General features: G+C 35.4%; 1 protein-coding gene and 2 long non-coding RNA genes across 3 annotated transcripts; all 3 read right to left on the reverse strand.

Annotated features, from left to right (window-relative positions):
• Positions 1 to 2,717: 2,717 nt before the first annotated feature.
• On the reverse strand, positions 2,718 to 4,403 carry LOC116403523. Its single transcript, XR_004216302.1, has 3 exons — positions 3,926 to 4,403; positions 3,790 to 3,840; positions 2,718 to 2,946 (listed from the first exon to the last, which is right to left on the reverse strand). It is a non-coding gene; the product is annotated as an uncharacterized LOC116403523 (long non-coding RNA).
• A 727-nt stretch (positions 4,404 to 5,130) lies between these two features.
• Positions 5,131 to 15,008, reverse strand: LOC116403414. Its single transcript, XM_031884549.1, has 4 exons — positions 14,385 to 15,008; positions 6,718 to 6,775; positions 6,536 to 6,612; positions 5,131 to 5,319 (listed from the first exon to the last, which is right to left on the reverse strand). Exons 1-4 carry the CDS (start codon positions 14,901 to 14,903, stop codon positions 5,131 to 5,133), a joined length of 843 nt encoding a protein of 280 aa, XP_031740409.1. The 5' UTR covers positions 14,904 to 15,008.
• Positions 15,009 to 18,091: 3,083 nt separating this feature from the next.
• LOC116403177 lies at positions 18,092 to 19,490 on the reverse strand. The gene is made up of 3 exons (XR_004215779.1): positions 19,411 to 19,490; positions 19,208 to 19,269; positions 18,092 to 18,334 (listed from the first exon to the last, which is right to left on the reverse strand). It is a non-coding gene; the product is annotated as an uncharacterized LOC116403177 (long non-coding RNA).
• Between the last annotated feature and the right edge of the window lie 3,421 nt (positions 19,491 to 22,911).

Genomic DNA, 22,911 nt, shown 5'->3' on the forward strand with positions numbered 1-22,911 from the left:
GATTGATTAAATGTTTATAACGGACTAAGGGAAAATTGTTAGCTTTGTCGATTGGGTAGTGTGCCTTGCAGGTGTCCTACGGGATCACCACCTGTTGTGCATTCTTCGAGAGCACTAGAATGACATGTGCATTCTTCGAGAGCAATAGACTGACATGTGCATTCTTCGAAAGCACTAGACTTACATGTGCTTTCTGAAGAGCACTAGACTAATATTTGTGTCCTTTAGGGCATTGGACTGATTATGTGTATTTCTACATGATCACAAGACTTTTAAAGTGCAGGGCACCTCCAATAGGAAGTTAACAATTTTATTTTTCTTCTAACAGGATCAGTAGTGGGTCTCTTACTGGGTATGTTTATACTCACCCTTTTATGTTTAATCTTTTTCCGCGAAACTGCCATAGGGAAATGTCCTTCAAATTGCTTATACTTTATATTTTTTTTATTTTGGTTTTCTTTAGTAATTGAGACTGTTTTGGGTTTCATGATTGAACGACTTTTATGTTCTTGAACTTTCTTTATTATCGATACTTTTACACTTTCAAAATTTTATTTGAAATAGAGCCCGAATAAAAACTCTTTAATGTTGTTAAAAAATATATTTTTTTAAATTATAAAGTCTTATGGTTAAAGGACGAATCTAGTCTTAAAGTAATAACTTCAGCTTAATTCGAAAAATTAGGTCGTTACAATCTATTTTGCATAAAAGAAATTTTGGTTAAGAAAAGCTGTTTTTCTTCTACATATTTATAACTCTCTTTCTTTCATTGAGTAGGAGACGGGATAGGAGAAAATCATAGGATTCTATTAACTTAAAAAATATTAAATTAATAGAAGTTTCAAATCAACTAACTAATTAACCATTAATCAATTAGTTAATAATTAATTAAATCATATTTAATTAATATTTCATTTAAATCTTATTGAATGAATATCTCTCCAATACCTTATAGTTTTATATTAATTTAATTAAATCAAATTTAATTAAATAATATTAAACTAAACTATTAATTAATTAATAACTAAATTAAATATTTTATATTTAACTTAAGTTAAATTTGAATCATATTCTAATATAACTTTATCTCATAACTAAATTAAATTTATATAATAAAGTTTCATTAACATATAAACTTTATATTATAATGTATCACTGTATATTATACTAATTATACTAATTTCCAAAATAAATTTGAATATTTCAAATTAGAACCAATATAAATAAATCACATTATCATTTTGTATCATCCATTACTTTGTATTTAGTCATACTAATTGGATCAACCTAATACATAAAACAAATATAGAAAAATTAAAAAAAAAAAAAGCATGCACAAATAGAGACAAATAGACATTGATAGCTATCTATCTCTATCTATCTGAAACAAGCACACATAAATTGTTATATTTCTCTATCGATAGACAAAAATAGCAGTCTATTTATATCTACCTGAGATACAAACATTAAAAAAAAAAAACCTTACCAATAAAATTCTTGACTTTATTCTAAATGCAACACGTTCTCAGCCCAAGAAGTCAAACAACTCTTCATTGTAAAAGTAGCTTTACTTCTTTCATCAAACCACTTTTGCAATACATCTCTAGCTAATTGAACTAAGCATGGTAGCTACAGGTAGTTCTCTAAGATCTTTAAAAACTAAATTTACACTGTCTACACAATTTGATGTCATCATTCTATATATGAAACTCATTATACCTGAGATAGATTCAACCAATTTATCAAAGAACCTTGGAATCAACATGTATGATTTAACTGTGTCACCTTTTAATATCTTTACTATGTGTTCTTTTGCCCTCCAAGCTTTCTGCTAACTTATATTAACTCCAAGATTTGTACATGCCTTATGCACAATTGCTTTCGGAATGAAACGATCAGTAGACATGAACCTGAACTCATCTATCAAGCAACTGTCAATTACTGTTGAAGAAGCTTGCATATGACAACTAGTATTCAATGAACGGTCATGTTCATAATTCTACTTATCCATCCAATTGAATCTGTTCACATATTAAATCAACTAGAGAATTAAAGCTGACTCGGACATCTACCAAAATTTCAGCAACTAAGTAATTCTCATAAATATTACATCCATTCCATTGACCTCCATAAAAAACAACAATAGGAAAAGACATTATAATCTGTAAAAAAAAAAAAAAATTAAGTATTTAATTGGGATAGAAAGAAATAGATAGACATGAATATACATTTATTACTGAATAAAAGAATGAAATGTACAAAATGATAATACTAAACACAATGCAAGAATAAGTAAACGATCGTGCAATGAAATAATATACATTAAACGATCCTATTAACCGTGATAAACGACCATTTAACAACGGTAAATGATAATATTGATTAAAATAAATTATCGTGTTGACATGGGTACACGATCATATGATATTGGTGATCGTATTGAATAGTGTAAACAATCGTCTTGTTATCGGTACACGATCGTGTTAATATTTGTAAGTGATTCTATTGATAGTGGTAACTGATCGTGTAATTCCATGTAAATTATCGTAAAAAACTTTAAACTATCGATCTTTATAATGAAGTACATAATTCTTACATTAATACTTAAAATTTGTTGTAACGATCCAACTTTTCTAACTAAGTTGAAGTCATTAATTTGGACAAAGAGACCTTGATTGACACAAATTATAGTAAAATTCACTTGAAATCATACGATCAAAGAAAACAAACTTAAGTTCGGGCCCTATTTCAAATAACCAAAACTTTAAAAGTACTATTTACAAAACAACAGTTCGTAAACTCAGTTCCATCACAAAATTTTTAAACAACCTCATGTACAAAGGAAAAAACAAGAAACATAAAGCGAAAGCATTTGAAGAACATTCCCTTATGGCAATCACGTCTCCTTCTTGTCCCTCGTCGGTCTACCTCCTTTGTTACCTTTGCCTGAAATAGTTAAACATGAAAGGATGAGTATAAACATACCCAATAAGAGACCCGCTATTGGTCCATTAGGGGAAAAAGAAACTGTTAACTTCCTATTGGGGTACCCTGCACAGTCACAGTCTTGTGATCCCGTAGGATACACATAATCAGTCTAACACCTCAAAGGACACATAAATCAATCTACTGTTATGCAGAAACACATATCAGTCTAATGCTCTCGAAGGATGCACATATCAGTCTAGTGCTATCGAAGGATGCACATATCAGGTGGTGATCCCGTAGGACACCCGCAAGGTAACTACCCAATAGAAATCTAACAATTTTCCCCTCAATCCATTCTAAACATCTTAACACTCATTCATAGTACAGTCCAGCTACTTCAACATATAATCCTTTCACTTAACACCCTAATAGTCAACCTATCTCACTTGAGCCCAATGTCCGCCAGTAACATATCAATACATCAGTCAATCAAACTATATAGTTATAACACCCCTCAATTCACCAGTACACAGCCCTACTTTAGTATAACCTACACCCAATCTAAACGACAATCACAAGTTCACATCCACATTCCATACAAACACAATCTACAATTGTCGTCCTGTCTACATCCATACATATATATATATTCCCAGACAATCACAATATGCATTCAACATCAAGTCTACATCAATCCATGTATATATATATTTTTTTTCAGTCATTCACAGTATACATTCAACACCAAGTCTACATCCATATGTATATATATCGTTTTGACATCTTTACTCAATCAGAGGTAACTATACAGACAGCACAATTCAAAACTATAGGTGAGTCCAGTAGTAGAGAATCCCTTACCTTATAACCTTACTTAAGCTTCTTTTTCAAACTAAAGTGCAACGAACCGACCTAAACATAATTGAAGAGAAATCAATCACTTCCACAAACAATTTAATCCATTCAATTCACTCTATATGTAAATTCCATAACTTACCCAAATTGTGGAGAATCAAATTCTAACGGAGACGGATCGGTGCAACAAATAACCGAACAATTCAGATCTAAACATACATGGCGTGACAGAACTGGAGTGACTCGGGCTAACGGTTATGCGACGATAGGAAAAAATTTGCTTGACGTTCGGTGTAGGTGGAAGACGGTGGTGAAGTTGATTGGAGAAGGAAAAGAGAAGGAAGAAAAGAGAGATTATGCATACACTGTGAGAAGCACACAAAAAAATTGAAAATAAATTGAAAAGAAGAGAGAGATAAGTCTGAGGGAGAAATATTCATTTCCTTTTCAAAGTGAATTGCAAAGAAATTTTCTCAAATTGAAAAGAAAGGAGAAATATACAAAGTCAGCCACCGCTTCTTCTCCCTTCAGTTTGCAGTTTTCGTCTCCCTCTCTTCTATTATTAAAATAAATAAATAAAATATCACAACCCGACTTAACACAAACTATTTACTCCAACTTTTTAAACTACAAATTTAATTTCTCAACTTTTAAACTATTTTAAACTTACAAATCTACTTTATTCATTTCTTCAGATTTATATCTAACAAATAAAAAAAAATCAAAATTTATAGACACTTAAAACATAAAATTGAAAGACCTATTAAACAATTGAAAGGTTTAAGAGGTAACTAGACAAACTTTAAAAGTTCTAAGGGAAAGAATCTTTTGTTTAACTATTACAGTAATTAATTTTGAAAATATGTTATTTTAAAAAAACTACAAGTGTTTGACAACTCTTTGAAAGCTATTGAAATACTCTCAAATTGTATTTTAAGCAATTTTAATAAAAAGAAAGTCTACATAAAAAAATTACCCTTTTTAAAGGAACATTTTTTCTCTAATCACTCCAATGGAACTCAAACACGTACTTCAAGTTAATTCTGGTATCCAAGAATCAGTCTCATCCAACATAAACAAGAACATTCAACTTGATAGAACTTCATTACCTCATTTTTACAATTCCCAAAGTTACTAAATGAAGGACCATTCCTAAAACATACTTACATCCAACTTTCTCCATGAATAAACTTATCGTCTTTTATGTACTGATGAATATAGAGATGGAGCGATCAGAGTTTGTTTATGTACCAAATTAGAGTGAGTTGAGAAAAGAGTGGATTTACACAAGGACGAAATGGCTGGCTGCTGCTTGTTCAAAACTGAAAGTTAGGGTGACCTTGTTTCTCATAGGGACTCAGCAAATTGAGGGGCCTCCAGGTCAACTTCTGGTCTCATTATACATGCCATTAGCCATTCAACGTTGAAAGTCCATATCCCTTTTTGTACGGCCACCAAGGCTTCCTCCACGTCTTCCTCACAAGCCACAAAGATCGTCTTCCATACGTTGTTTACTTTATCTAGCTCATGAATCACCTAAATTTTCAAGCATAATGAATTTGCCAAATGAGAGAAAAAATTATGTATATACTACAAGGAAATTGCAAGAATTCACCCTATCAAAAAATATTAAACAAATTCTTGTTCTAGTCCCTAAAATTTTCCATCTTTTCCCAACTTTCAAAATGATTCCTATGAGATATATTCCAATCACATATAGCAGAAATGACCGATGAGTATTGGATAAATGAATATTAGTTGATAAAATAATTTACAAAATACTAAAATCGTTAGTTGGCTACGTTTTGGAAGCTCGATGATTAAAATGGATGTTTTGAAAGTTCTAAGGCTAAAATGGAATTTAAATCAACATAATAGTAAGTTCAAGATCAAAGACAAGCTAAACAATAAAATGTTGCAAGCAGAAAACAATCTAATCATAATTAGAAACATGAATGTATGTATTTGTAAACCAAATCACAAAAAATAACTCCAAATTTCGATCTAGAGACAATTAAAAACTTGAACAAATTTGATAATTAAAGAAACACGGAGATGGCCATATGACCCCTTGTGCATAGACTTTTTACATTACATGCTCAATTCCTAGGATCAAAACAAACATAAATATTAAAGACTTAAGAAGCACATACACTCTAGTTTGGCTAGTGTATCAATAAACAATATGTATGGAACACTCGGAGAACACGTGTTGAACACTAGTTAGTATACAGTAGATGTGTTAGACAACAAGTATTCCAATGCAATAAAGGTCAAGATTGGTCACACACACATATTAAACTCTTGGCTTTGAATAAGTTTTGAGTGAAGGACAAGCTTATTTTTAAGCATATAAATACATAAACTTATTGACTTTGAATTTCTATATAAATATGATACATACTTTTTAAATTATATATATTAAAACTGTGTTCTAGCACTATCCTATATTTTTTAGAAAAAAATGACACGTCACCATGTCTATGATTTATTGACCCATGTCTAGAATTCGTATACGTGCTTGTTTGTTGAGAACTTCACGTCTTCATTAGATGGGAGGATAGCCATATTATAGTGGTTGTATATGTAATATAGAGAACCAAACCTAGTACTCGAGATTTGTACAATAACAGAGAACTTACATTTCACCGGTTGACTTGACTATCAGGGATAGAGTTTTAGGTGGTGGTTGAGCGTGAGCTGATATGCAAACATCATACCCTTCAAATAAAGCTCAAGAACATGCTTTTGCCCTGAGAACTGCAGCTTTTAGGCTGGCTCGATACTTCGATATGTAGTCATCATCATTTAGTATGTAAGGCAACTCGTCTGCAGATCAATAAGGAATTAATCAATCAAAAATTAGGTAGGATGAAAAACATAAGTGGAAGAAAATACATTACGCTTTGATACTAGCAAGCCATTCGAACTTACCAACAAATCTGCCTTCCGTTAGGTTTCCTTTAACCAACTGGAGGAGAAAATCCAAGCTCTGAGTAATTTGCAATTAACTTGCAATTTTAGTAACAAGATATAGTAAAAATTATGAGCAAGAGCACACTGACACACTTGAAGCCACATGGTAATGCATATGCTCGATAATCATTGAGAACATTAACGGAGAAAATAAAGTTAAGAACAGTAGCTTGAAGAACAAAAAACATTCTACAACATAAAATCTTCAAAAACACATTGCTTAAAATCAAGTTTACTAATATAAAAGGTAAGATATTACGTTCCACTCTCCACACTACTGAAGTTCAACATTTCACATGAAAGAAATGAAATACTACTCTCAAATATAACTGAAAAAAGCATAAAGGGTAAAGAAAAAGCATAGAGAAATGCAAAAGAATCCTTGGCTTTGATATATTGAAAGGTAAAGAATATCAACCATAGATGCCCGGGAGAAGAACTCCTACAAATACACACTTAACGCAGATTATCATTCGCTAACATGAGACCTTCTAGAGGAATTCTGTTAGGATACTTCCAAACAAGAACAAGATCTTAATTTATTATAATGAACTATAAGAAAATACAAGATAAAGTATCACTTGGAACCTCCCTCTTGAGTACTCTCACCCAAGCCCTAGATCACTCCCCAGAATTCTCCCCTCACTTACCCTCCCTCCATTTATAATAAGATGTAACCACACTTACATAATAACTACTAGTAACTTTCTAAATATCTAATTACCCTTATACCCTAACCTTATAATAATCTAAGTATCTAACATTACCCGATCCTTCAAAACACCTTGTCCTCAAGGTGTGCTTACAAACATGATCAAGGCCCCTTTCTCTTTTTTTCTCTTTTTAATTGCAAACAATCCCCAGCATTCTGCTCTTCAATGTTGAAAAAGAAATCCTCCCCTTCGGCTTTGAAAAACTCTTGATTCCAATAAGGTCCATTGACTTCAGCCCACAAAGCAGCCCAATGTACTTGAATTTTCCTTTTCCAAAACACATTGTCTTAGTTAACCCTTTGCATATCACCAACAAGTGTTTAATTTTCAAACTCTTCATCTCTAGTGGGCTCGGCCATAATCAAAGTGTTGCGTCAAGACCAAAATCATATTGCCGCCGGTTTCATTCCTAGGACCCACCTACATACACGTTTTTCTTCCCTCCTATTTTTGGAACTCTCCACCCACTTCATCTACAAAATGATGTGCCCCAATGTTTTATTTAGAATAAGTTGAAGCTCATTTAGAGTAAGTTGAAGCCCACTTGAAATAGTAAAACCCAAGATTGTTACTTTTGTCCTAATCCTCTTTCCTACCAATTTCTACCACGTCATTGTCACCATCATGTGTGCAGCAACTTCTTCCTCGTCACGTGATTCACCCCTATTCCAGACCACCTTCTCGAGCCTCTGTAGACCGGTAACTGTCGGCTTCTTCTTTCTCCATTGCAACCAGCCATTTTGTGTTTCTTTGAGCAACAAATTTTTCTCCACTCGCGTCTTCATTTCGAGCCTCACAGGTAATCCTCGTCGACCTTCCTCTATAGTTTCTTCTTGGTCACTCTTTGCCATCCTCTTCACCTTCGTTGTATAACCGTTGCAATCGCGTTTTCCTCGATTCTTCTATGGATTTAGCAACTTCTTGGAATCCATCGATTTATGGACCTGAAGATTCCAATCCGTTCTAAATAAACACAATCCATGATCAGTGCCACTGAACACAGGCATTTCAACCTTCTTGAATTTGCTATGATCGTTCGAGTTTTCATCCCTTTTAAAGTTGTTTGTTTTACCTTCTACCTTGATTTCCTTCAATGTCTTACCTCCACCTTCGATGATACTCTCAATCGTTGGTCCTTTGCTCGACGATCCTTCCATTCTTCCGGAGATTTTCGAATTATCCTTCTGCTATTCCTTCGATGCATTTAGCAACCGTTCTTTTTCCAACTAGATGACCAGTCTTTCGATGCTTTCTGGCAAGGATAACAAGTTTTATTCAATTGCCAGCAACTTGTGTAACTCCACTTGTATCCCCGAGATTTCCTTATCAGAGGTCTCCAACTTCTCTTCGATCCGTTTTTGTGCTGCTCTATCGTTCTCCCAAGTTAAAACGCTCTGATACCAATTTGTTAAGATACTGTAAATATACGGCAAGTGTATCTTACTTTATTGAATTACCTCAACGAATTACAGTATAGAGAATAAAAAATCACTCACATCTACTTCCTAAAGGCACACTCCAGTGAGGATCACAACAAAGAACAAGAAAAACTAAGAACAAACCGCAACCATGAAAATGACCAAAACAAACAATAAAAAGAACTTGACTTGGACCCTCTACTTCTCCCGAGCACGAAAGACCAGCCTCTACTTCTTTGGAATATTTTGTCCCCTTTCTCCCTCCTCTTTCCTCCCTTTTATTTTGCTTTACTAACAAACTAATGGGAAAGATCTCCTCGATATTTTCTCCTCCTATAATCTCTCCTATATTCTCGTGTGGGTCAATATTACCCTTTTTAATTCTTCTACTGTATTTAAATAATATTGGAGACATATACTTCCTAACAAGAACAAGATCTGAATTATATTATAACTATAAAAAAATACAAGATAAAACCAAGTATAAAGCACTTGGAACCCTCCCTCTTGAGTACTCTCACCCAAGCCTTATATCACTCCCCAAAATTCTCCCAACTTACCCTCCCTCCATTTATAATAACATGTAACCACCCTAGTTACCACACTTACATAATAACTACTAGTAACCACACTTACACAATAACTACTAGTAACTTCCTAAATATCTAATTACCCTTATACCCCAACCCTATACTAATCTAGGTATCTAACAAATTCCATAACATAATGTATTAGGGGAAGAAGGAAATCGAGGATAAAAACACTAGCTAGCCAACAAATATCTTTCATTAGTGAGCTTGAGCCATTTTACACGTAAAATGGGAAAAGTAAGCCTGAAACCCAAATTAGCCTAATGGTTGTCTTAACAACCACTACCCACCATCACGATAGAAACAACTGAGAAGGAAGAGCATGATACAATCCAACTCAAACATAAGAATTGATTTTGATGTTTAATTAAAAGTAAACAGGCAGTAGAATAAGAAACTATGCCCTTTTAGATCTAGAAGGTTCACAACAATTTCCAGCCTAAGCACAACTACGAGGCAATGGAAGAATAACGACAAAGGCCTTGTGTGCATGGAATCGCTAACTTTTGTGCAAATGAGATGATTATCGGTATTCAAAGGCCAAAAGGATACATAGAAGAGTGTTCGTCTAAGGTTGCAAGACTAACCCTGAAAAGAGAGCAATACAAAAATTTAGAGTTTTCCGCAAATTTCCTGTAATGACATGAGTGCTTGTACTCCCATCAGCAGTGAGAGAACCACCAAGCTCCTCAATCATCTGAATCAGAAAACAACTGCACATTAGAGCAGTCACAATTTGGAATAAATAGAACTTTTTATTGTTAGAATCTTAGAATATTTATGAAAAGTTTATGGGAATATTTTTCTTAATTCCTAAATATTTTCCTTTTTTATTCCTCTGTATATTCTATTTATTCTCCCTTGTACCTATTGTATTTTTCATCAAAAAATAATAAGAAGAAAAATATAGTGGTTTTTCTCCTGGTACACAGGTTTCCACATAAAGTTCTGTGTTTATTTGTCTCCCTTTCAATATGGTATCTGAGCAGGTGGTCCAAGAAGGTCTTGTGTTCAAGCCTCGCATTGTCGTTTCCTCCCCAATTAAAATCCGTTTCCAGTTGTTGGGCCTTTCAAATATTTCAAGCCCACAAGTGAGGAGAGTGTTGGTGATATATAATTGAATTTTCTTTCTTTTTTTAAAAAAGGATACGAGTCTCACTATTATTAATATAAAGAAAGAGACAAAGCTCAATGTACATGAGGATTATACAAAGAGCAAAAGGGGAGAGGAAGATCAACAGGCGCATCCGGGCATCTCAAACTAGGTTGACACCCCCTTAGTGCCCTCAAAACATCCAAAAAGCGACAACACAAGATCAAAACAAAAAGCCACAAAAACAAAGACAAACAAAATGATAAAAGAATCTTTCCAAAGCAAAATCATAATCCAAGGCAGCATGCTGAGAACAAAGAAGAATAAGCCTTGATTGGTTGAGCAAAAACTGTTTGAAGCAGAGGGTTGATCCGAAAGTTCTGATCATCACAATATCCTACGTCGAAGATCTTCTTTTGCATTACATTTTCTAAAATTTCCAATCCACTCTGTTAAAGGCCTTTTCAAGGTCTAATTTAATGATCCATCTTTTCTTTTTTCGGATACTATAGACCTCCACAGTTTCTTTTGCTATTAAAATAGGATCCAATATTTGGCACTCTTCCAGAAAGCCACATTGTAATGGAGAAGTATGTTAGGATTCTAACAATAAAACACAAAATATCCTAACCAAATGGCTAAACAGAGGCAGCACTCTGTAATTCTTTATTTATGTAAAAGCCAAAACACATTCAACTGTAGTAGATATGAAAAATAAAGGATGAACAACATAGAAAACTTACCCAGCTCCTTTATACGGGGCTGGATACCCTCAGGCTACAACAGCCTTTACTCTCCTTGAAATAACCAAAAAAGACCTAGCCCCCCTACCCCAACATTACATATTTATACCTCTCTCTCTCATCCCTCCTGGCGGGCCCCACCTGCACGATCCTCTCCCATTATTCTCTCATCATTGGTTGCTAAGGAATTTCCCTTTCTACCGTTCCTTTTATAGGTATAGATAATAGGAGGTCTTACAAAGTAATACTGGCCTGACTTTCTTTAATCTTTCTGCGAGAACCTTTCCAAACAACTTATAAATTAATGTTGAAACAACTTATAAGCCACACTGTAATGACATTCCTTCTCTTGACCGAACTTCAATAATCGACAACTTATATTTATCCACATAATCAGCAAAACTCTTAATCTGCCACTAGCTTCAAACAAAGACCCAGCCAATTCCTTTTAAACTCCATAGTGCCTTTATAATACAACTGGCAATCTCTTCTCTTTTGGTCTCCGGAATCAATGCTCTATCTGGATTAGCTTTCTTCAAAAGATTTTTAATAGCCAATTGTTTCGAATGGCCCATGAATCCTCTAGTGTTCCATGATATAATCTCCATCTTTGCTACCTCTGCCTTATATCAATTCAATTTCACATGCTGCCAAGAAAGGAACCAACTCTTGAGGGGGAAGGATACTTGCTGACCTGCACAAAATTTCTTTTTATGGGGAGGAAAACAATTTAATAAAATCTGGACCAAGAGAGTCAATGTCCTCTTGTTTCTCTGTCTCTGATTGAATTATTTCTTCCTCAACTGGTTCAAATTCTGCACTACTTAAACTGGTGACTGATTCAACTTCCATGAATTCATCTTCTAGGTTCTCAACTTTTTTGAGACAAGAAGTATCTTGCACAAAATTAAAGAATGAACCAAAAAGTTTGGAGGAGGATTGAGAAAATTTATTACTTAAGGAGGAAGGCAGTACTGACCTTTTGCCAACTGAATTTGGAATTTGTATCTTCACACAACTTTCCTCTAATAAATCAGAATTAGCCAAGCTCATCCAAATGTTGCGAAAAGAAGTTCTCCCTTTGGTATAGGTCTTGAGGTGCTCATAAATTTTTTGGCATGTATTGGAATAGCTTTCATTGCAGAGGATATTTTAGTCTTGGGAGAGGCTGGTAATTTTGGTTGAGAACTGAAAACAGGAGATGGCCAGCAAGTGAAGTTCCTTGATGGAGGAGAGGACTCTGATTCTTCCTCCAATTCGTCAGAATACCAAAAGCCATTGGTATTCTGATTAATAAAATTCTTGGGGCCTACCATCTGTGTGTCAGATTTTAAAATGTCTGCAGATACATTAAGTTTGAAAAAATCTGGTTGGGGAGGGCTAGGTGAGCTATTTTTTGAGATAATAAAATACCGGCTGGCTGCCTTTTCTACTTTCAAGGTCTGTTTTTCTCTCTTTTCTGTTGAAGTCTTTTCCCCTTCTAAGTACGTGGAGATGCCAGCTATACCCAAATTTGAATTTTGCCTTCTGAAAATTTTTTTTCCGGCGAGGATTCAAGGTCTGAAACTCTTTCCGGTCGAACAAGGTTTTCTTCTTCATCCAACTTCCTAAGTGCTTCGAAAGGATTTCTTGAGATGGATGGGGCATTCTGTTTGAGAAAATTCAGGTATCTGGGAGACCATCACTTTGGAGCCCTTCATCTAAAATCACTGAATTTATTCTACATAAATCAATAGGATTGGAAAAATCACTTTGAAATAGATCAGATTGGATTATTACAGGAGCTTCTAAGGGTTCAAAATCCCCAAAATTAAGGGAAAATTTTCCTCAGTTCTCACTCTTTAATTCTATAGTTGCTGGTAAAAATCCGCAAAGATTTTTCCAAACTTTAATTCTTGCTTCAGAGAACTTGATCAGATTGAGTGTTTCTAAGATTATACTTTCTAGTCCACCAAAGTAGCTTAAGCTTAAGGCTATAATTGAATTTTCTTTCAACCACCAGCTTAAACTTTTTGGTGAATCGGTGGTTTAATATTTATATTAATATTTTATAAAAAAGTATACAGCTAATGCCATATAAAATAAATAAAGAAATACTATAAAATCTACATCCATAAAATATGCATGTGAACACATATCAGAAGATGGATATTCGTAAGTTAGAAAGACCGATAACAAAATGTCATAATTAAACAACATCATTAATATTATGGGTAGTTTCAAGCTTCATTTGTCTATTCTAGGTAGGGATATTGAATAACTCTTAAAAATAATATAAAGATTGAATCCCTAAACTTCATGTGCTTGCTAGTATACAACCTAAAAGTTCAACAGTTAAAGAAACTGATTAATCATTTTTGGCAGGATGTCAGATTCGCCTTTCGAAATCCTACATGAGTAGAGCCAGCCAAATAAGCCAAGCCTCTTAAGGAATATGGAGAAGTTCAATGACTGGGTATGTATATGATAAGCCTTAACCTCAATTTTATTTGTCAATAATGGAGGGAAGGAATCAAAAGCTTCTCTAGCTCTCCCAATTATTCTAAGAAACCTAATACAAGGTATGTCAAAACATACCCTCCCCAAACAATCATAATAGCATTTATATGAAAGCATAAAAGACTCATGGCCCCCTTAACTAGCAACATTCAGACCAACAAATACAGCTTCCCATCCTCCTCTCCTGAATCCTTTCTTGTGCCTACGGGTGTACACCTTCACTACCATGGGCCTATCAGTATTTAGAGATCGTAGAGGCTGTATGAGCCAAGGAGCTGGAAGAGTAGGATTAGGGAAGTGTGGAGTTTTCCGCTCTTTGTTTGGCCAAAAGTGTTTGTGGACTCCCGACAAGAAAATTTCAATTTTATGCCTTATTGACTTCGTATGTCCTAGGCCCTAAGAGTTCAAAACTTTCTAGATTTCACAACTTCTTGGACCACTCCTTGTGCCAAACACCCCTTTAAAGAATACTAAGCCAAGGATATAAAACTTCAATACCATCAATAGAAAATCTCATAAAAGAAACATGAATGATGAATATTTTAGAAGACTATAAATTGGTACCGTACCTTCATGAGCTGAGTTTTCTTAGTTTCGTCTGCAATGTTCATCAGCATAATTTTAAATGATTTTCCTAATGTGTTCTCTTCAGAATTGAGGTCCTCTGATGCCACATTTACACTTCCAAATTCTTGACAGAAATTTTGTGTACACTGATTGGTTGGATTTTTAGGATAAATACTTGATAAAATCTCATGCTTTGAATTGGCTAAAGAGCATCCTGGAGAGCAGGTATCGTATACATCACTTTTAGGATCAAGATTTTTGTTAGAGTGGGAATGGAAATGGTCCAGATTGACTCCTTTTACTTTCTTTGACTTCAGGGAAGAAAGTGATGCTTCCCAAACTCTCTTTGCGCTATGTTTAGAGCAAGAACAATGTGTCTCATCCAAATTACCAAGAGTATTGGATAATTTTGCAATACTAGCTGTCGTGTTGTTCTCTATTTCTGCAAAAGAAACCAGACCGTTGCTGTCATGCACTGCATCCTGGTTTAAATAAACCGTTATGAGATAATTAAGCAACATATGGAGAATAATTTAAATTGTACTATCTTGTGGAACAAAACCTGAATTACACATACCCTGAATTTCATTTTCTTCTCCAAGGGGCACTAAAGTTACAAACTCGTCATGTTGAAAATTCAAATTTTGAGTGGTATTGCATCAGTTGCATTTGAAACGTTGCAACCTCGATTGGCAACACTGATTCTTGCAGCATACGGGGCTTCAGGCTTTAATAGAGAAAGTAACTTTGGAAAGTTAGTCGAACACATTGAAATTCCCTGAATGTGCGAAATCCATGGATTTTATTACACATCCCAAAGGTGAACGACTTTGAGGCATCTTGGTTATAATCAATTGGTTCTCGAAGTACGCCACCTTCATCCCCACTACAAAACTATGTTCTGTCGAGCTGATAGCACACTTGTTCTTTAAGAACGTCTTGAAGTTATGGAGAGTTCCATCAAGCATTGTGAGTGACAGGGATGGTAGATTCATTGGTACTCTCTGGACCGAACTATTCGCCTTCTTGGGGACACGCCTAAATATATCCTTAAGCTGCCATCCTCAGACGAATGGCCAAACTGAAGGATTCAATTGTATGCTTAAGGAATATCTACGACATTTTGTTGATTCTGGACAAAAGAATTGGGCCTAGTTGATGGATGTGGCTCAATTTTGTTTTAATGCACAAACTAGTCTATCCACAAGAACGAGTCCTTTCGAAATCTTGAGTGGAAGACAACCTATACTGCCTCATATTGTTGATCATCCTTATGCCGGAAAAAATCCTCAAGCTCATAACTTTACGAAAAAGTGGGAGAAGACTACGAACATCGCTCGAGCATACTAAGAGAAAGTCTCGAAGCGTATGATAAGAAGCATCATCCTCTCAAGTTTTGAGCGGAAGACCAACTCTTCATAGAGTTTAAAGCAAAGCAAATTTGATTTAGAGGACATCAACATCAGCATCTCACCAGAAAATACGAAGGGCCTGTTGAAGTTCTGAAGAAAATTGGAAATGCATCCTATAGGGTATCGTTGCCTGCATGGATAAAAAATCATCTAGTAGCTCATGTGAGCAACTTGAAACCTTACCATCAAGATCCAGATGACCAGTAGTGCAACAATGGTGTATGGTCATCTAGTGACCTAAAGCAGAAAGACGATAAAGAAATGGAAGAAATCCTTCCTAAGAGAGTGAGGAAGGGTATACCCATGAAGAAGATACATGAATTCCTACTGAAGTGAAAGAACCTCCATGTGGAAGAAACACGTTAGGAATGTGCTGAAGACCTTGGAGCGTGAAAGAAGAAGATCGAGGAATTCTAGCTTCGCCAGTCGACAGGGACGTCAATTGTTTAAGTGGGGGAGAATGTAACAAGCATGCTTGTCCAAGGCGCTGTTTACTTATGGCCGCATGCCCAAACACCCCCAATTTACATTGTTTTTATGTTTTGTATTTAGTTTTACTTTTTGCTTTCCTTTTTATGTCATAAACCTTGGGTGTGACTTGGCTTTTTCTTATGCAAGCCTACCAGAACTAAAAAAGTCTAAAATGTACTATAGATGGGACATAGTAGTTGAATTCCTGCCCAAGCCTTGTTGCACTCTTCGCAATCAAAGTTTTTCTTTGCAATTGACAGTCTTCAATGCTTGCTTTAACGATATTTTCATTGAATTTCTTTCTCCTCACGTTTTATAAAACATTTTCTTAAGAACGTGAAGAGAGGCTACATCGTATCATGTGTTTGTCCGTGGTTTCTGGATTTTGATCAGCTAACTTGTTGTCTACGTAAAACAAGTGCAACATAATCGCTCCTCTCGTGTTTGAAAGCTCGCGATTGTGACACAAGAAATGCACTAGCCAAGAATGCACACGAGGAGGGCTACACGAAATGCCAAGCACGCAACCATGTGAGGTTCACAATGTGCTTGTGTGTGAGGTTAGCACGCGGGCATGCCCAACACGCGTGAAAAGCCTCTTGTGAGATTCACACACAGTAGCCAGCGCCCAACCAAGGCCCTACTACCCACCCATTCGTGCCAGGCAGTGTCATATTGCGTGTTGAGCTATTTTTGGTAATTTTTTGTGTTTTTTAAGTATACTTTTGATATTTTATTGGCAAAAGATAATTAATTGTACTATTTTACCATTATTTCAGGACATGAGAAGATCATACAAATTTATAAACCAAGGATTTGAGCTTGTATCTATGAGTGGAAAATGTTTTATTTAAAGTGATTTCAAGCATGTTCTTAAGTCATGATTTATGACGGATTTATGATAAAATGTTTAAGTTATGTTATGAAAAGTCTTTCAAGGGTGTTATTGTTTAAAGGTATTTATTCAAGCATATTGTTTACTCTTCAAAATGCATAATATTCAAAATGTTTTCCCACTTTCTAGGTAGAGATCGTGTCCTCTAAGCCTAACTTGCTACTACCTGTCTACTAAAGGATTTCATTTTGTTATCATATGTGTCCTGTTATTTTGTACTAATGATAAATTAGTCTTTTGTGCTATCAGACTTAGGCTTTTGGGAAGGTTTAATAAGGTTTTGTTCTAGATAAATAAGATTACGTTTTTTCTATGTAAAACTTGTCTAAGGTTGTTAAATGAAAAAGGTTTAGCCCAATTTTTTAGTAAAATTTATGTGTTATGTTTCCGCTGTTGTTTAGAGTTTAAAGGTTCAGGCTAAGGGTTAAATGGTGTCGTTCTTGACGTGGGTGCTATCGATTGGCTTCACGCCATATCTCGAGCCACGCAAGTAGGTTCTCGTGGTGGGGTGTGATAGCCTAAGTTGGCTTATTAACGGTTAAAATGTAAACATGTCCATAACAAAATAGTCGGGCGAGGCCCATGTGGACCGACTGGTAAAGGTTGAAGAGCAAATGCTCTACCTAATGAAAGTTCCTAACTCAATTCGCTTCTTGGAAACCCGCCTTGAAGAAATTTTTTAGAAAGCTGATGCTATTAATTAAACCACCACCCAAAATCTTAAGCTAGTGATTAAAAGTAAATTTAATTATATATCACTAACAATCCCCCACTTATGGGTTCAAAATATCTAAAAGGTCCAACAAGTGAAAATCAATTTTAATTGGGAAGGAAACACCAATACAAGGTGTAACGACCCAACTTTTCCAAATAAGTCGAAGTCATTAATTTCAAATAAAGACCTGAGTTTACGCAAAATCTCAATCTCAAATAATTTCAAAGTCTCAAAGAAAACAAAAATTTATATTTGGGCCCTGTTTAAAATAGCCAACACTTTCAAGAAAAGTTTACTAATTCGTGAATACAGTTCAACTATAAAATTTTCTAAACAATCTCAAGAACTAAAACAAAACATGAGAAACAAAACATTAAGCGGAAGCAAATTAAAATATCCCCTATGGCAATCACGCTTCCTTCCTGCCCCTCGCCGGTTTGTCGCCTTTATTACCTTTGCCTGAAAAAATTAAACATAAGGAGGGTGAGTATAAAATACCCAGTAAGAAACCCTCTACTGGTCCCATCAGGGGAAAATAAATTGTTAACATTCTATTGGGACACCCTGTACAGTCGCAGTCTTGTGATCCCGTAGGATGCATATTTCAGTCTAACGCCCCGAGGGACGTACATTTCAGTCTAGTGTTCTGCAGAAACACATATCAGTCTAATGCTCCCGAAGGTGCAGAATAATTGGTGATCCCGTGGGACACCTACAAGGCACACATCCCAATAAAAGCTAACAATTTTTCCCCTCAGTCCATTCTAAACATCTTAACAGTCATTCACAGATCAGTTAAACATTCTCATCATATAAACTCCTTATTTAACCCCAAACAGTCGTCTTACTCTAATTTAGCCCAAGGTCAATAAAAAGTATATCATTACATCAGTTAACAAGCTAAACAATCATAATCTCCTCCTCAGCCACCAAGGGCACAACCATGACGTTTCCTCCGTTCACAAGCACACAACATAACAGTAGATTATACATTCAGTCTAGACAACAATCAATCTACTAATCAAATCCACACTTTATATAAGCAACATCTACGAGATTCAGTCGTTTCCACATCCTTATCTTTGTACATATACATAACCAGACAGTCACAACATATACTCAACCACAGTCCACATCAACCCATGCACATATATATATTAATTTCTCCCAGTCAAACACACAAACATTAAACTTTAAGTCAATACCCAAACATACATCATAACTGTCGTCCCTACTCAGTTCACATATAATATTTCGGTCCATACAGTCAATACATCTTAATTAGTCAATATATCTTAATTTTGTTGTTGAGTCCAGTAGAAAATCCCTTACCTCAAAGTTAGGGAAGCTCCTTAATCAACTATCGTCCACGAAACAATCCAAATAAGGGCAAACTGAAATCAAAATTCACAATTTGGTTGTGAATTTAAGTGATCCAATAAATCAAATCCTAAACATAATCAAACATAAAATCAACATCTTTCTAAATAGTTTCAACCATTCAAATTACCCCATATGTAAATTCCACAACTTACCCAAGAAGTGGAAAATCAATTCCACTTCAACCTTTTGGAAAATCAAGGATTCGCTCACTGAATTAAGATGTACCTTCAAGAATTAAGCAATTCGCCAACAATTAAATCCAATGGTAGCATTCAACAAAAACCAAGAAACCAACAAAAACCATAACTTGTTCTTACCAAATATGAGCCCAATGGTTCACGGCAAGGCAAAAATGACAATCAAGAACGAATAAACGGCTGTAAATAGAGCAACACTGAATGCGACTCAACCGGAAAAGAAAATCGGCTTCAAATCGTAACTCCGTCTTCCAACGAGCAGAAGAACGACGACTTGATAGGGACACGCAATTTAGGAAGAGATCGGCTACCGGTGGGGACACGGCGTTGCAGATCTGGACAACGGCGCGGAGACAAAGGTTGCGCGGTGCTGGGTAGAGGGTCACACGGCACTGGGCGGAGGGTCACGCGGTGCTGGGCAGAGGGTCACACGACGCTGGGCAGAAAACAGAGGAGAAAGGAGAGGGGAGACAGCCGGCGGTTACAGGTTCACGCGGCGGCCTTGGCTTCGACGGACGGAAGGGAAGAGAGGAGATGATCGGCGGCTGCGACAAATAGAAGAAGAAAAAAGGAAAGAGGTGGGCGGCTGCTAGGGTGAACGAAGAAGAAGAAAGAGATGGAGGACGCACGGGAGGAAGAAGGAAGGGAAAAATTCTTTTTCTTTTCTTTTATTTATTTTAAATAATAAAAACTAAAATATAAATAAATATATATATAATTATATTATCACATTTTCAAATCTTCTTTCTCCCCCTTCAACATATTTTCTTAAAAAAATAAATCTTGTACAAATCGAAAAATTTTCTTAAAATAAATTACCTTCGAGTTTGGGGCGTTACACAAGGACTTGAACATAGGACCTTTTGGACCACCTGCTCTGATACCATATTAAACCCCAAATTCACCCAAAAGCTTAAGCTAGTGGTTGAAGGTAAATTTAATTATATATTACCAAAGTATGAGGTTTCATCACAATACCAATTGGCAATGAGAGGAGTAGCTCATCTATTTTATAAGGAGTCTAAGTTTCCTTGGTTTTTCAATTGTGGGAACATGCCCCTTCAAGATGGTGCCTCTTTGGTTTCACCTATCTTGAACCAAATATCCGTTTAGGCTTAATGAGCTCTAATACCATATTGAAAGCAATATATACGAAACCAAAGCTTACGTGAAAACGCAAGAATCGAAAGAAAAGCATTGTGTTTGTAGAGGCACAATTGGTTGTTTAATATATATCACTAACACTATTGCTGCAATGATCGATCATCTCGATGGATTACCCATTTAAGAGTTGTTGACAAGAGTTGACACTCTAGAATCAAAAGTTGTAAGAACTAGATGTTGTAATTTATGTCCTAAAACTCGTTGTAATCATAATCTATTCAATTAAGTCGTTATTGATACTATAATCTTAAAGCCAATAAACTAAGGACCCGAGGTTATTATTAAGTAAACTTGAACTTTATGTAGAGACATAAAAGTTGATCAAGTTTAAGTATAGAGCCTAAATAGTATAGATTGTACGAATACAGTTAGGCACCTTATTCCAGGACACAATGAATGCAGTCTGCTTTGTATTTAGTATAAACGATGTGATCCTAAATCCTAGAGACATGAAAGTATGGACATCCTATGTAAAGAGTTTACAAAAGAATAGAACCATGAAATAGTCACTTTTAAGTTATAACACCGTTAACTTTGAAAAACTTACTATTTCATTGATAGATATCAAATATAACTTAATCTTAATACTGGGCTAACTATAAGCTTTTGTTCTCACCAGCATGCTTGTTTAAGGCGTTGTTTATCTATGGCCACATGCCCAAATACCCCCAAATCACCTTTTCTTTATGTCTTGTATTTAGTTTAGTCTATTGCTTTCCTTTTTATGTCATAGACCTAGGGTGTGAGGTGTCACACATTTTCATTTGCAAACCTGTCAAAGCTCAAAAAGTCTAAACTATACTATAGGAGAGACCCAATAGTTGAATCCCCAACCATGTCTTATCGTATTCTTTATAATTAAATTTTTATTTGCAATTGAAAGTCTTCAACGCATTCTTTAATGATGTTTTTAATGATATTCTCTCTCACATTTTATAAAACAATTTTTTCAAGAACGAGAAGGGAGGTTATATCATATCGTGAGTTTGTTTGTGATTTTCGGATTTTACATGCCTGACTTATTGACTGAGCAAAACAAGTGTTCTACAATTGTCCGTTCCATGTTTGAAAGATTGCGATTGTTGTGGTACAGAGTGTCACAAGTGTGCTTGTCCAAGGCATTATTTGCCTATGGTCGTATGCTCGTATATCCTCAAACCACTTTATCTTTATGCTTTGTACTTAGTTTAGTCAACTGCTTTCCTTTTGTTGTCACCGACCTAAGGTGCGTCGTCGTTTGCAATTTTCATATGCAATGTTGTCAATGCTAAAAAAGTTTAAGATGTATTGTAGGGGAGGCATGGTAGTTGAATCCCCAACTAAGCCCTATTGTGATTTTTGCAAATCTAAGCTTTCTTTGTAATTGACAATATTCAATTTTTTCTTTAAGGATGTTATCAATGTTTTTCTTTATCTCTCACGTTTTATAAAACCAATTTCTCTCAAAAGATGAAGCGAGGCTACATCGTACCACAAGTTTGTCCGCAACTTTCAAATTTCACAAGGTTGCCTTGTTCATCAATTTAGAACAAGTGTTGCACAATCGCCCGTCCCGTATTTGAAAAGTTGCATTTTGTGACAAGTGGTATTAAAGCTTTGTTAGCTCCTTGGCTAAGCGAGATGCAATTATGTCAACAATGAAACAACTATCAAAGTTGCAACCGGAGCGACTGACTGAGATTGAAGAGGAATTCTTGGATATGAAAGAATTGCCAAACGAAGTAAGATTTCTCTAGACCCAACTTGAGATGTTTAAAGAAAAAGTCAGAGAAATAGACGCATTGAATGCCTAAATAGACAAACTACCCATAAATGAATTGGTGCTGAGGGTTGATTCGTTAGAACATAAAACCACCAAAGTAGGTAGTTTTGAACGTGGAAGTAGCTCTTCAAGTTCTATTGCACAAATGGAAGAGCGTGTCGAAGATTTTGACTTTTGACAAGCTCCAACATAATCAGTTATATTTCAAGAAAGAGAAAAGTGTTTTTGCTAAATAGCGTATCAATTTTCTAGGTCACATCATCGAATGTAGAAAGATTTGAATGGACGAACATAAGTTGTAAGCTATTAAGGAGTGGAGAGCCCCCACTTCCGTGAAAGAGTTACGTTTCATCCTTCAATATATTCTAAAATAGGGTTCACCTACTATCCTCTAGACTCAGTACCGGGAGAAAGAAATAGATGGAAAAAGAAATGGGCTTGGTAATTTTTTTCTATGTAAATAAGAAAAAGAAATCCAATTTGGTACAAGAGCCCAAATTCAATAGCCAGCCCATCAAATGAGGTCAACG

This window comes from Cucumis sativus, chromosome 4 (genome assembly GCF_000004075.3).
Source record: "Cucumis sativus cultivar 9930 chromosome 4, Cucumber_9930_V3, whole genome shotgun sequence".
Taxonomy (NCBI): domain Eukaryota; kingdom Viridiplantae; phylum Streptophyta; class Magnoliopsida; order Cucurbitales; family Cucurbitaceae; genus Cucumis; species Cucumis sativus.

Excerpts from the sequence above, each read along its gene's own strand:
- LOC116403414 (XM_031884549.1), bottom strand. The coding sequence starts at position 14,903 with ATGTTGCTTAATTATCTCATAACGGTTTATTTAAACCAGGATGCAGTG. Across the intron at positions 6,776-14,384 it reads AGAAAACTCAGCTCATGAAG|AGCTTGGATTTTCTCCTCCA; the intron begins GTACGGTACCAA and ends CAAATTACTCAG. Across the intron at positions 6,613-6,717 it reads AACGGAAGGCAGATTTGTTG|ACGAGTTGCCTTACATACTA; the intron begins GTAAGTTCGAAT and ends ATTGATCTGCAG.